Raw genomic sequence first — 14,320 nt, forward strand, 5'->3', positions numbered from 1 at the left:
ATTAACATGTTCTCTGACAGCCACACAGGTGTGGAGGCTAATAAAGAAGGAGCTATAATGGAGGATCAACACGCACAGTGTTTAATTGGTGCAGCCAGCCAGCGATCTAGCCCCAAAATGGCCACTTCATTGCTGACTCACTCACTCATAATCACATCTGTTTCCATTACAGCTTGCAAAACATCCACCAGCACACAGCACCAACACAAAGGACTGCCAATTAAACCAACCAGTGTGTGTATTAATTGGATAATGGAGTGTATTGCCACTCTACAATTGGGCTCCTCTGCATACAGAGTTCAACCCCTGCGTGTGTGTGTGTGTGTGTGTGTGTGTGTGTGTGTGTGTGTGTGTGTGTGTGTGTGTGTGTGTGTGTGTGTGTGTGTGTGTGTGTGTGTGTGTGTGTGTGTGTGTGTGAGACTCAGACACTCTGGCTCCAAAAGTAGCTATAGCGTAGCTCTCATTTCCCAGGCAGGTGGGAACTCACTCACATGTCAGTGGCCGAGTCCCCAATGGCACCCTATACCCTTCATAGTGCCCTAGTTATGACCAGTGCACTGGTCAAAAGTAGTGCGCTATCTAGGGTATAGGGTGCTATTTTGGTCACAGCCAGTGTCTGTCAGGCTGGGGCTATACACAGCGTGGTGCTGTTTGCTCTGTTATAGAAGGAGGGGGAAATTGCTCAGCAGAGTCCTATTTGGGAAATCGTTGGAGGGTATTTGTGCTTCTGATTGTTATCTACTCCTTTCTGTGTGATTCTCTGAGCGGCAACGCTGAATATACGGCTGTACTGAAAATAAGTCCAGAATTAGCTGCCTTCATCTTTAGAACGTAGCAATAATCGTGGTATGATCAGCACTGTTTGAGACTTGTTGACAGTAACAACATCTGCACATTTATTTGCTTATTGAAATGGAAGACTTCATGAGCTGTTTGCTAGAATGTCGCATTGCCAGGAGGGAAAGAAGTGTCAAACAGAGAGAGCTATCAGATCACAATAATGTTGCAGTATATTTCCCACCTGCTGTCAGTATATTGATACAACAGTACTCTGTATCTCTCTGAAATGATTGTACATACTGTCACAGTCTCTAACTCTCCTTCCTCCTCTCCTCTTGGTCTCCTCAGAAGATCCTGGGGGAGTCTGTGGGGAGCACCAGCCCATCCCAGGACCCTCGCTCTGCCCTGTCCCCTCATACCAGCAGCCTGCTGGGCCGGCTGGAGGGCAGGATCAAGGATCTGAAGGTGTGGCTGAGAGACACAGAGCTGTTCATCTTCAACTCCTGTCTGAGGCAGGAAGCAGAGCAGGACCTGCAGGCCTCCACCCAGCTGCAGCACTTCAAGGTAGAGACTGAGCACTGCGCGCACGCACACGCACACGCACACACACACACACACACACACACACACACACACACACACACACACACACACACACACACACACACACACACACACACACACACACACACACACACACACACACACACATCCAGGGTAGATGAAGGCCCCCTGGGCATAACACTGTCATAACACTACTACTGATCTGGGTCTAACTTTTACCTGGTCTGGGCTGTAGGGACAGCTCCTTTAGAAAGACACTGCAGGGGTCTTCAACCTTTTCTTTCCCAGGGACCCCAAGCAAACCGGCGACCCAGGGACCCCCATCATGCGTCAGCCCAAAACATTTGTCCTCATCTTGTCATCAGGTGAATGATAAAGGCAATGCGAAGTAATCAGCATTTTAAAATGAATTTGGTAGATGGTGTTTAATTATTTTACACCCCCAAAATTATACTGGGGTATAAGTATAAGCGCTAACATAGCTAACTATTAGCTAGAAAGGCACTGCATCTCTAAACGATATGTTGACTAATACAGCTGTTGAGCTGGTTAAACAAAGGTTAACCATGTGTTGGTGTGACCGGTGGAGATGACCGAAGGGTCAGGGTTGGTCTTGATCGTTTCCTCTCTGATAATGACAGGAAAAACTTCCAGAAACAAATGCTGTGCCGCCCTTATACGCCAACTCCTCTGCAAAGTTCAAATGAACAACGAAAGGGGACATGAATAGCCATGCCAGCCCAATGACGACATGTACAGAGAAAAGTACAGTAACTAGCTAGCATGTAAAGCATTCCCAAATCAGCAGATAAAAAGTTAATAGATGACTGATGTGCATATATATCACACTAGAATGGTGGGAGACCAATATAATACACTGGCAATGACCATATAAATGCATTGAGAAGTGTTTTAACGTATTGATAATGATAATGATTTTCATGGGACAATTTTACAGTAGCCTACCACTTCCACAGGGATACCGTAGAAAGGGAAGAGGTAAGGGGGGCATGGGATGTTTATGAGGGAGAATAGAGAAGGAGAAGACGTGGGCGCCATTTAAAAGGGGCACTCACAACAACAAAAATAATGTACACTAATATCAGACATGGAAACTATTCTGATTTTGCGTAATTATATTACATGAAATTCAACACTTGTTACATTGGCAAAAACCTTATGTCCAAGTCAAGAAAGTTTACCAGTAGCCAGCGGCACTTGCCGCGATGGGTACTCGCGGATGCTTTTTCAAAGACTATGTCAGATACTCCAGTGAGTGTAATTGGCTCGAATGAGTGTAAATTTCTCAATATTAGGAGTTGAGAAATAAAGTTGACATCGTTGGAAGATATTTTCCTCTTTTCTACCACTTCTTTTTTAAATACAAAAAAATATTCAGACACCTTGACTTTTTGCACATTTTGTTAAGTTACAGCCTTATTCAAAATGGATTAAACAAATTATTTAAAAAATATCATCAATTTACACAAAATACCCCATAAAAGAATCTCAAATATAAAATATATTTTAATTTGTTTAACACTTTTTTGGTTACTACATTATTCCATATCTGTTATTTTTTTGTTTTGATGTCTACACTATTATTCTACAATGTAAAAAATAGTAAAAATAAAGAAAAAACCTTGAATGAGTAGGTGTGTCAACTTTTCACTGGTACTGTAAGTATTCAGACCCTTTACTCAGTACTTTGTTGAAGCACCTTTGGCAGCGATTACAGCCTCGAGTCTTCTTGGGTATGACGCTACAAGCTTGGCACACCTGTATTTGGGGAATTTCCCCCATTCTTCTCTACAGATCCTCTCAAGCTCTGTCAGGTTAGATGGGGAGCGTCGTTGCACAGCTATTTCCAGGTCTCAAGAGATTTTCGATCGAGTTCAAGTCCAGGCTCTGGCGAGGCCACTCAAGGACATTCAGAGACTTGTCCCGAAGCCACTCCTGCATTGTCTTGGCTGTGTGCTTAGGGTCATTGTCCTGTTGGAAGATGAACCTTCAACCACAGTCTGAGCACTCTGGAGCAGGTTGTCATCAAGGATTTCTCTGTACTTTTCCCTCAATCCTGATTAGTCTCCTAGTCCCTGCCTCTGAAAAACATCCCCACAGCATGATGCTGCCACCACCATGCTTCATCATAGGGATTGTGCAAGGTTTCCTCCAGACATGACGCTTGGCATTCAGGCCAGAAAGTTTTGGTTTCGTCAGACCAGAGAATCTTGTTTCTCATGGTCTGAGTCCTTTAGGGTTTTTTTTGTTGCAAACTCCAAGCGAGCTGTCATGTGCCTTTTACTGAGGAGTGGCTTCCGTCTGGCCACTCTACCATAAAGACCTGATTGGTAGAGAGCTGCAGAGATGGTTGTCATTCTGGAAGGTTCTCAGGATGCACCTGAGCTGAATTTCGAGTCTCATAGCAAAGGGTCTGAATACTTATGTAAATAAGGTATTTCTGTTTTGCTAAAATGTCAAAAAAACTGTTTTCACTTTGCCATTGTGGGGTATTGTGTGTAGATTGATGAGGGAAAAAAGTTATTTAATCCGTTTTAGAATAAGGCTGTAACGTAACAAAATGTGTAAAAAGTCCAGGGGTCTGAATACTTTCCGAATGCACTGTATATACACTATAATATTTTTCCGCAGACCCCCTGCACTAGAGGTCCACGGACCCCAGGTTGAATATCCATGTACTAGAGTCCTAGGTACTCTGAGGACTGCTAATGTAGGTATGAAGAATGAAGGTGGGAATTATCATATATCATATATCATCACATATCAAGGAAACACCAATGTAGTGTCATAATAGGGCGTTGGGCCACCACGAGCCAGAACAGCGTCAATGCACCTTGGCCTAGATTCTACAAGCGTCTGGAACTCTATTGGAGGGATGTGATACCATTCCTCCACTAGAAATTCCATCACACATACACCCTTTAAACCCCCTATGCTCCTTTGAGACCCCTCTTTCAAAGTCAATGATATCTCTTCTTCTAGCCATGGTAGCCAAAATAATGGACAACTGGGCATTTTTATACATGACCCTAAGCATGATGGGTGTTGATTTTTTAATTAAAGATGTTCTCTGGTATTTTTGTACACTTTTCAGCCAGTAGTTCTGAATGTAGTGCCCACGAGCCAAAAGTGGTCCTGAAAATTGTATATATGTGCACCACATCATTGTTCTCTCTCTGGCTCTGCTGTGTGTGTCTTGCTCACTTAAATGACGTAGCGCTGAAGCTCATTAGCTGAAACTCGAATTGCTAGGTGTCTGGCCCAGGTGTCTGGGGGTAAATGTAGGTAAAATGGAGCTGCACAGCTTCCAGAAAACAGTCGCTTTCAAACTAGGGATTTTGTGGCTAATTGAGGTAAAACAGTAATTCTGCTCATAGATTATGCATGTATGAACTACACATTGACACATCCAGCCCAAAGCGGGAGGTTTAAAAAAGACTTACTATTCGCCAAAGTACCAGAGCATGTCTTTAACTCAGGAACCACACCTGTGTGGAAGCACCTGCTTTCAATATACTTATCCCTACTTTACTCAAGTGTTTTCTTTATTTTGGGAGTTACTGTACCTGTACCTAGTGTCAAATACTCCAAAACAGGCAGCTTTGAGTGTCTGGTTTCCACTTCAAGTACAGTAATACTGTATATATATATTTGTAATTAAACTAATGCTTGAGAAAATAAATACAATAAAGATATTTTGACTCAAGCAAATCTCGAAGAAACTATTATTTGACTTAAAAAGCTTGAGGAACAACACAGGATATTAATCAGGCCGTGTCACAACACAGGTTGTGGAGTTGAGATTGCTTTCATCCCGCTGAGTGACTACTAGCGATAGAGGGAAGAAACCTTAAATATATACGGAGTCAACGCTGAGAGAAATAACACTTTATAAAAGAAGACTTTTCTTTTGATAAGATGTCACACTGCACAGAGGGGAAGCATTGATTTCTTGAGAAAACGCCTGAGGAAAAAAGATTAAAATATTGATAACTGCAATGTGTATGGACAGAGGAGCCATAGGACTAAATAGAAAAAGAGATACAAATACAAAATAAAAAGAGAAAGAGGACAATTTAATGATCATCTATCTGTTTTGGGCAATTCTGCTGTAAATGGATTCAATATCCAGACTTGGCCCCATTACAGTTGGGCCGAACACATCCCAGCAGGAGGCAGAGCTCAGTCAGTCAGTTACATACAGTACAGTTCTGTAGTCTCTAGAATAGAGGCTGTCAGTCAGGTACATACAGTACAGTTCTGTAGTCTCTAGAATAGAGGCTGTCAGTCAGGTACATACAGTACAGTTCTGTAGGCTCTAGAGTAGAGGCTCAGGCAGTCCGATACATACAGTACAGTTCTGTAGTCTCTAGAGTAGAGGCTGTCAGTCAGGTACATACAGTACAGTTCTGTAGTCTCTAGAGTAGAGGCTGTCAGTCAGATACATACAGTACAGTTCTGTAGCCTCTAGAGTAGAGGCTTTCAGTCAGATACATACAGTACAGTTCTGTAGTTCTCTAGAGTAGAGGCTGTCAGTCAGATACATACAGTACAGTTCTGTAGTTCTCTAGAGTAGAGGCTGTCAGTCAGATACATACAGTCCAGTTCTGTAGTCTCTAGAGTAGAGGCTCAGGCAGTCCGATACATACAGTACAGTTCTGTAGGCTCTAGAGTAGAGGCTCAGGCAGTCCGATACATACAGTACAGTTCTGTAGTCACTAGAGTAGAGGCTCAGGCAGTCAGATACATACAGTACAGTTCTGTAGTTCTCTAGAGTAGAGGCTGTCAGTCAGATACATACAGTACAGTTCTGTAGTTCTCTAGAGTAGAGGCTGTCAGTCAGATACATACAGTACAGTTCTGTAGTCTCTAGAGTAGAGGCTCAGTCAGACACATACAGTACAGTTCTGTAGTCTCTAGAGTAGAGGCTGTCAGTCAGATACATACAGTACAGTTCTGTAGTTATCTAGAGTAGAAGCTGTCAGTCAGGTACATACAGTACAGTTCTGTAGGCTCTAGAGTAGAGGCTGTCAGTCAGATACATACAGTTCAGTTATGTAGTTCACTAGACTAGACTACTCTCGACCCACGGTAAGTATCAGTGGTGTGAGTTTGGAACAATACAAGGAGACTGAACAGTATACAGTGCATTCGGAAAGTATTCAGATAATTTACAGGCTTATTCTAAAATTCATCAAATAATGTTTTTCCCACATTTATCTACACACAATACTGCATAATGCCAAAGCGAAAACAGGTTTTTAGAAAATGTTGCTCATTTTTATTTACATAAGTATTTACATAAGTATTCAAACACTTTGCTACGAGACTCAAAATTGAACTCAGGAGCATCCGGTTTTGATTGATCATCCTTGAGATTGTATCTACAACTTGATTGGAGTCCACCTGTGTTAAATTCAATTGATTGGGCATGATTTGGAAAGGCACACACCTGTCTATGTAAGGTCCTGACAGTGCATGTCAGAGCAAAAACCAAGCCATGAGGTCGAAGGAATTGTCTGTAGAGCTCCTAAAGAAGATTGTGTCGAGGCACAGATCTGGGGAAGGGTACCAAAACATTTCTGCAGGATTGAAGGTCCCCAAAAACACAGTGGCCTCCATCATTCTTAAATGGAAGACATTTGGAACCCCCAAGACTCTTCCTAGAGCTGGCAATCCTAGAGCTGGCAAACTGAGCAATCGAGGGAGAAGGGCCTTGGCCAGGGAGGTGACCCAGAACCCGATGGTCACTCTGAAAGAGCTCCAGAGTTCCTCTGTTGAGATGGGAGAACCTTCCAGAAGGACAGCCATCTCTGCAGCTCTCTACCAATCAGGCCTTTATGGTAGAGTGGCCAGACGGAAGCCACTCCTCAGTAAAAGGCACCTGATAGCCCACTTGGAGTTTGCCAAAAGGCACTTAAAGAACAATCAGACCATGAGAAACAAGATTCTCTGGTCTGATGAAACCAAGATGGAACTCTTTGGCCTGAATGCCAAGTCTGGAGGAAACCTTGCACCATCCCTACGGTGAAGCATAGTGGTGGCAGCATCATGCTGTGGGGATGCTTTCAGCGGCAGGAACTAGGAGACTAGTCAGGATCAAGGGAAAGATGAACGGAGCAAAATACAGAGAGATCCTTAATGAAAACCTGCTCTAGAGCGCTCAGAACCACAGGTTGTGGCGAAAGTTCACCTTCCAACAGTACAATGACCCTATGCGCACAGCCAAAACAATGCAGGAGTGGCTTCGGGACAAGTCTCTGAATGTCCTTGAGTGGCCCAGCCAGAACCCGGACTTGAACCCGATCTAACATCTCTGGAGAGACCTAAAAATAGCTGTGCAGCAACGCTCCCCATCCAACCTGACAGAACTTGAGAGGATCTGCAGAGAAAAATGGGAGAAACTCCCCAAATACAGATGTGCCAAGCTTGTAGCATCATACCCAAGAAGACTCGAGGCTGTAATTGCTGCCAAAGGTGCTTCAACAAAGTACTGAGTAAAGGGTCTGAATACTTATGTAAATGTGATATTTCATTTTTTTTTAAATGAATACATTTGCACATTTTTCTAAAAACTTGTTTTTGCTTTGTCATTATGGGGTATTGTGTGTAGATTGATGAGAAAAAAAAAGCTATTTAATACATTTTAGAATAAGACTGTAACGTAACAAAATGTGGAACAAGTCAAGTGGCCTGAATACTTTCCGAATGCACTGTATATCAAAATCATAATTTTTTGTGTGATTATACTTATTTGTTTTTCCAAACACAGAAAATCAAAAACAATATTATGGTACAATTTGAACCTGAAAATCATTCTAATGGTTCTAGAGCAATAGTCGGTTGGAATATGGCAAATGTCAACCTGAACAACACGTGAACTGGTCCCCATGTCTGATGCCTTAAATGTAAATGTAAATGTAATGATGCAGTGATGTCCAAAATACTCCATTTGGGATCTTTACCTAATTACCCTCTAGGAGAGTTTCTTCTGGGTGCATCACAAAGCATTAACCATCTCCCATCTAATCTTCACAACAGGATTACCGCCACACTTAAAAACTAACGCACCCAACCAAAACGCTTAAACACATTCAACTAGCAGTGGATCCCACTTTATACCCTCCTCCATAAAATGAAAGATAAATCTGAGAGGATGTTGAAGAGGACGTAGCTAACACCTTATGAATAACACCCATTCATCCCCACTAATGTGAGAAAGCAAACAAATAACCTCAACATGATACTAATGCTATCAATTAGGGTATTTGTGAGAGACTGTCAATGTAATAGGGGCTATTCACACTGGTCAGACACCAGAGGTATGTTCAAAACTAAAAACGCTGGGTGGGTCCGTCCGGTGTGCGTGTCCAGTAATGAGTGTGTCGTTCCAGCGCCGTCACCTGTCTGCTCCCCATTAAGACCTGATGAGAATCTAACGCTGCGTTTGCTCTTCTCTCACATGTGAAGCTACGCAATCAGACAGCCCCTCTAATGTGGTTAGCACTTGGCAAAGAACAGGAGTTCTTTATTCCTAATCATGGAGAAACTATTGATATTATATCTGGGCTGTCATATTTTATTAGCGGGACGCCGGCCACAGTAGTCTAGACTAACCTAGTGGCTCAGAGTGGGGGCTGTGCTGTAGGGAGGAGGTCAGTCAGAGAGAGGGGGTTGAAGGGTGTAGATGGACCCAGACCAGGCAGAGAGATGAGAAGAGATTGGGCCTGACCCCCCAGGTGAGATCCCGGCCCCACGTTGGCTTCTAGATAAAAAATAAAAAACAAGGTAGAAACTGACGTTAGAGCTGGTATCTCTAAATCTATGGTGGCATCTCACTGCTCTCAGAGTGTGGAGGAGATAGGGGGAGGTCACTGCAGTCTGTCAAACAGAGAAAGAAACTCCACTTGGAACAAGTCGGTAATCCATTTCTCGAGTAGAAAAAGACTAAAAATAGAAATTAGGTTCTGGTGAGAAATAATAAATGGGATGGTTTGATTCTTGCTGCACGAGCCAAAGTTTGACCTCAATGAAAATTGGGGCTTCTTACGGGGGGAGATTAAAACGAATTAGCTCTCTTTGCTTGAGATGGTAGGAGGGAGCAATTCAATGTGAACAGGAGGAGATAATTGTGAAATAGAACACTCTACGTCTTCCTCTGTGACATATTATCAATCTAATCCTTCTTTAAAACATTTCGTATTACAACAGATTATGAGGGAGGATGTTTGGTTTGTGGGCAAAATACTCATCCCTTAATGCCAAAGCTTGGCATGTAATCTGTGGGAATGTTTTCTAACTGATAGGCAATGTTTAACCTTCAAAAAGAAGCAATATGGTTGAGAGACAGTGGTGGGAGAAAGGTATTATTAAATGGAAGCTGTGACTAAATTGAACTGTCTGGCCCCCCAGAGCAGTCCGAACACAAAGAGCCTAATTTTAGTCCCCCTCTGGGAAGTCTGGTATACCATATCTTAAAAGCCTTTTAATTCAATTAAACTTGGGTTATAGTATGGCTACATTATGAAGATGTCGTCTACTGCTTTCTCATTAATGCTGCTGTATGTATGTTGACAGGCGAAGGAAGGCTGGATTCTGGGATGTTGTGCACTAAACTACTGTGTTTTGGCTTGCTGGTCAGTCCTGTTTGGTTTACTTGCATTGAGGCATCTTCAATTCACCTTAAGCACAAAGTCTTGCCTTCCTACACCATCTTCAACCACACTAACAACAAGAGTATTTTGATGATATAGTGGCTATGCCATTATGCTTACTTGAGATTCCATGTCAATATAAAATAGTACTTGTTGTCATAAGAAATCAAATCAAAGTTTATTTGTCACGTGCGCCGAATACAACAGGTGTAGTAGACCTTACAGTGAAATGCTTACTTACAAGCCCTTAACCAACAGTGCAGTTTTTAAGTAGAAAATAGGTATTAGGTAAACAATAGATAAGTAAAGAAAAAAAAAGAAAAAAGAAAATAACAGTAGCGAGGCTATATACAGATGGTACCGGTACAGAGTCAATGTGTGGGTGCACTGGTTAGTCGGGCTATTTGAGGTAATATGTACGTGTAGCATTAGTTAAAGTGACACAATGCATAGTCCGGGTAGCCATTTGATTAGCTATTCAGGATTCTTATGGCTTGGGTGTAAAAGCTGTTGAGAAGCCTTTTGGTCTTAGACTTGGTGCTCCGGTACCGCTTGCTATGCGGTAGCAGAGAGAACAGTCTATGACTGGGGTGGCTGGAGTCTTTGACAATTTTTAGGGCCTTCCTCTGACACCGCCTGATATAGAGGTTCTGGATGGCAGGAAGCTTGGCCCCAGTGATGTACTGGGCCGTACGCACTACCCTCTGTAGTGGCTTGTGGTCGGAGGCCGAGCAGTTTCCATACCAGGCAGCGATGCAACCAGTCAGGATGCTTTCAATGGTGCAGCTGTAGAACTTTTTGAGGATCTGAGGACCCATGTCAAATCTTTTTCGTTTCCTGAGGGGTAATAGGCTTTGTCATGCACTCTTCACGACTGTCTTGGTGTGTTTGGACCATTTTAGTTTGTTGATGATGTGGGCACCAAGGAACTTGAAGCTCTCAACCTGCTCCACTACAGCCCCGTCGATGAGAATGGGGGCGTGCCCGGTCCTCCTTTTCCTGTAGTCCACAATCATTTCCTTTGTCTTGTTTACGTTGAGGGATAGGTTGTTGTCCTGGCACCACATGGCCAGGTTTCTGACCTCCTCCCTATTGGCTGTCTCGTCGTTGTTAGTGATCAGGCCTACCACTGTTGTGTCGTCTGCAAACTTAATGATGGTGTTGGAGTCGTGCCTGGCCATGCAGTTGTGGGTGAACAGGGAGTACAGGAGGGGACTGAGCACGCACCCCTGAGGGGCTCCAGTGTTGAGGATCAGCATGGCAGATGTGTTGTTACCTACCCTTACCACCTGGGGGCGGCCCGTCAGGAATTCCAGGATCCAGTTGCAGAGGGAGGTGTTTAGTCCCAGGATGCTTAGCTTAGTGATGAGCTTTGAGGGCACTATGGTGTTGAACGCTGAGCTGTAGTCAATGAATAGCATTCTCACGTTGTTCCTTTTGTCCAGGTGGGAAAGGGCAGTGTGGAGTGCAATAGAGATTGCATCATCTGTGGATCTGTTTGAGCGGTGTGCAAATTGGAGTGGGTCTAGGGTATCTGTGATGATGGTGTTAATGTGAGCCATGACCAGCCTTTCAAAGCACTTCATGGCTAGTTGGTCAGCACATGCCCAGAGCACCCGTCCTAGTAATCCGTCTGGCTCAGCGGCCTTGAATGTTCACCTGTTTAAAGGTCTTACTCATGTTGGCTACGGAGAGCGTGATCACACAGTCATCCGGAACAGCTGATGCTCTCATGCATGCCTCAGTGTTGCTTGCCTCGAAGCAATCATAGAAGTGATTTAGCTCGTGGCTGTGCTTCCCTTTGTAGTCTGTAATATTTTGCAGGCCCTGCCACAGCCGACGAGCGTCGGAGTCGGTGTAGTATGATTCGATCTTAGACCTGCATTGATGCTTTGCCTGTTTAATGGTTCGTCTGAGGGCATAGCGGGATTTCTTATAAGCGTCTGGGTTAGAGTCCCGCTTTTTGAAGGCGGCTGTCACGTTCCTGACCTGTTTTCTGTTGTTTTGTATGTGTTTAGTTGGTCAGGACGTGAGCTGGGTGGGAATTCTATGTTGTGTGTCTAGTTTGTCTGTTTCTATGTCAGCCTAGTGTGGGTTCTCAATCAGAGGCAGATGGTAGTCGTTGTCTCCGATTGAGACTCATATATAGGAGGCTTGTTTTGTGTTGGGATTTGGTGGGTGTTTGTTACCTGTCTCTGTGTTTGTGTTCTGCACCAGATAGGTCTGTATCGGTTTTGCACATTTGTTATTTTGTATGTTGTTTGTAGTGTTTCACTTGTTCTTGTATTAAACATGTTGAACACTAGCCGCGCTGCACTTTGGTCCTCTCCTTCACCTATGGAAGAAAGCCGTTACAGAAACACCCACCAAACCCGGACCAAGCAGCGTGGCAACGGGCAGCAGCAACAGCAGCAGCAGTACAAGGAGGAATGGACATGGAAGGAGATTCTGGACGGAGAAGGACGCCGTCCCAAAGCGGAACTGGAGGCATCAAAAGCGGAGTGGCGACATTATGAGGCGCTTGCAAGGCAGAGTGGCTGGAAACCCGAGAGGCTCACCCAAAAATTTCTTGGGGGGGGGGGGGGGGGGGGGGGAAAGGGGAGTGTGGCGAAGCCGGGTTGGATACCTGAGCCAACTCCCCGGGCTTACCGTGGAGTGAGAGGGCGTCGTACTGGTCAGACACCGTGTTATGCGGTAAAGCGCACGGTGTCCCCAGTACGCGTGCTTAGCCCAGTGCGGGCTATTCCACCTTGCCGCACTGGGAGGGCTAGGTTGGGCATCGAGGTGGATGTCATGAAGCCGGCCAAAGTATCTGGCCTCCAGTACGTCTCCTCGGGCCGGCGTACATGGCACCAGCCTTACAGGTGCTGTCCCCGGTTCGCCTGCATAGCCCAGTGCGGGTTGTTCCACCTCGCCGCACTGGCAGGGCTACGGGGACCATTCAACCTGGTAAGGTTGGAGAGGCTCGGTGCTCAAGAGCGCGTGTCCTCCTTCACGGTCCGGTATATCCGGCGCCACCTTCCCGCCCCAGCCCAGTACCACCAGTGCCTACACCACGCACCAGGCTTCCAGTGCATCGCCAGAGCCCTGTTCCTCCTCCCCGCACTCGCCCAGAGGTGCGTGCACTCAGCCCGGTACCTCCAGTTCCGGCACCACGCATCAGGCCTATAGTGGATCTCAGCCGGCCAGAGTCTGCCGTCTGCCCAGCGGTGCCTGAACTGCCCGTCTGCCCAGCGGCGCCTGAACCGCCCGTCTGCCCAACGCCGTCTGAACCGTCCGTCTGCCCAGCGCCATCTGAGCCATCCGTCTGCCCAGCGCCGTCTGAGCCATTCGTCTGCCCAGCGCCATCTGAGTCATCCGTCTGCCACGAGCCATTAGAGCCGCCCGTCTGTCCCGAGCCATTAGAGCCGCCCGTCAGTCAGGAGCCGCTAGAGCCGTCCGTCAGTCAGGAGCTGCCAGAGCCGCCAGCCAGTCAGGAGCTGCCAGAGCCGCCAGCCAGTCAGGAGCTGCCAGAGCCGCCAGCCAGTCAGGAGCTGCCAGAGCCGCCAGCCAGTCAGGAGCTGCCAGAGACGCCAGCCAGTCAGGAGCTGCCAGAGACGCCAGCCAGTCAGGAGCTGCCAGAGACGCCAGCCAGTCAGGAGCTGCCAGAGACGCCAGCCAGTCAGGAGCTGCCAGAGACGCCAGCCAGTCAGGAGCTGCCAGAGACGCCAGCCAGTCAGGAGCTGCCAGACGCCAGCCAGTCAGGAGCTGCCAGAGCTGCCCTACAGTCATGAGCTGCCCTACAGTCATGAGCTGCCCTACAGTCATGAGCTGCCCTTCAGTCATGAGCTGCCCTTCAGTCATGAGCTGCCCTCCAGTCATGAGCTGCCCTCCAGTCATGAGCTGCCCTCCAGTCATGAGCTGCCCTCCAGTCATGAGCTGCCTTCCAGTCATGAGCTGCCACTCAGTCCGGAGCTGCCACTCAGTCCGGAGCTGCCACTAGTCCGGAGTTGTCCCTCTGTCCTGAGCTACCTCTCTGTCCTGGGCTACCTCTCTGTCCTGAGCTACCTCTTTGTCCTGAACTACCTCTCTGTCCTGAGTTGTCTCCTCTATTGTAGAGGGGAGTTGGTGAAGGTTCCTGGACCATGGTCGGGGGCGAGGGTCGCCACTCAAGGGACGCTAAGGAGGTGGACAAAGACAATGGTGGAGTGGTGCACTCGTCCACCGCCGGAGCCGCCACCGCGGACAGATGCCCACCCAGACCCTCCCCTTGAGTTTTAGGGGTGTGCCCGGAGTTCGCATCTTGAGGGGGGGGTTCTGTC

The 14,320-nt window shown here is 46.2% G+C and overlaps 1 protein-coding gene across 4 annotated transcripts in view; it reads left to right on the top strand.

Moving 5' to 3' along the window:
- Window positions 1-14,320, top strand: part of LOC129811910 (A-kinase anchor protein 6-like) — a 184,131-nt gene that overhangs the window by 142,438 nt on the left and 27,373 nt on the right. For all 4 annotated transcript variants that reach the window (XM_055863658.1, XM_055863654.1, XM_055863655.1 and 1 more), the window contains exon 11: window positions 1,129-1,344. In XM_055863658.1, the coding sequence (XP_055719633.1) occupies window positions 1,129-1,344 (216 nt within the window). The remainder of the gene's footprint in view (window positions 1-1,128; window positions 1,345-14,320) is intronic.

This window comes from Salvelinus fontinalis, chromosome 15 (assembly GCF_029448725.1).
Source record: "Salvelinus fontinalis isolate EN_2023a chromosome 15, ASM2944872v1, whole genome shotgun sequence".
Taxonomy (NCBI): Eukaryota; Metazoa; Chordata; class Actinopteri; order Salmoniformes; family Salmonidae; genus Salvelinus; species Salvelinus fontinalis.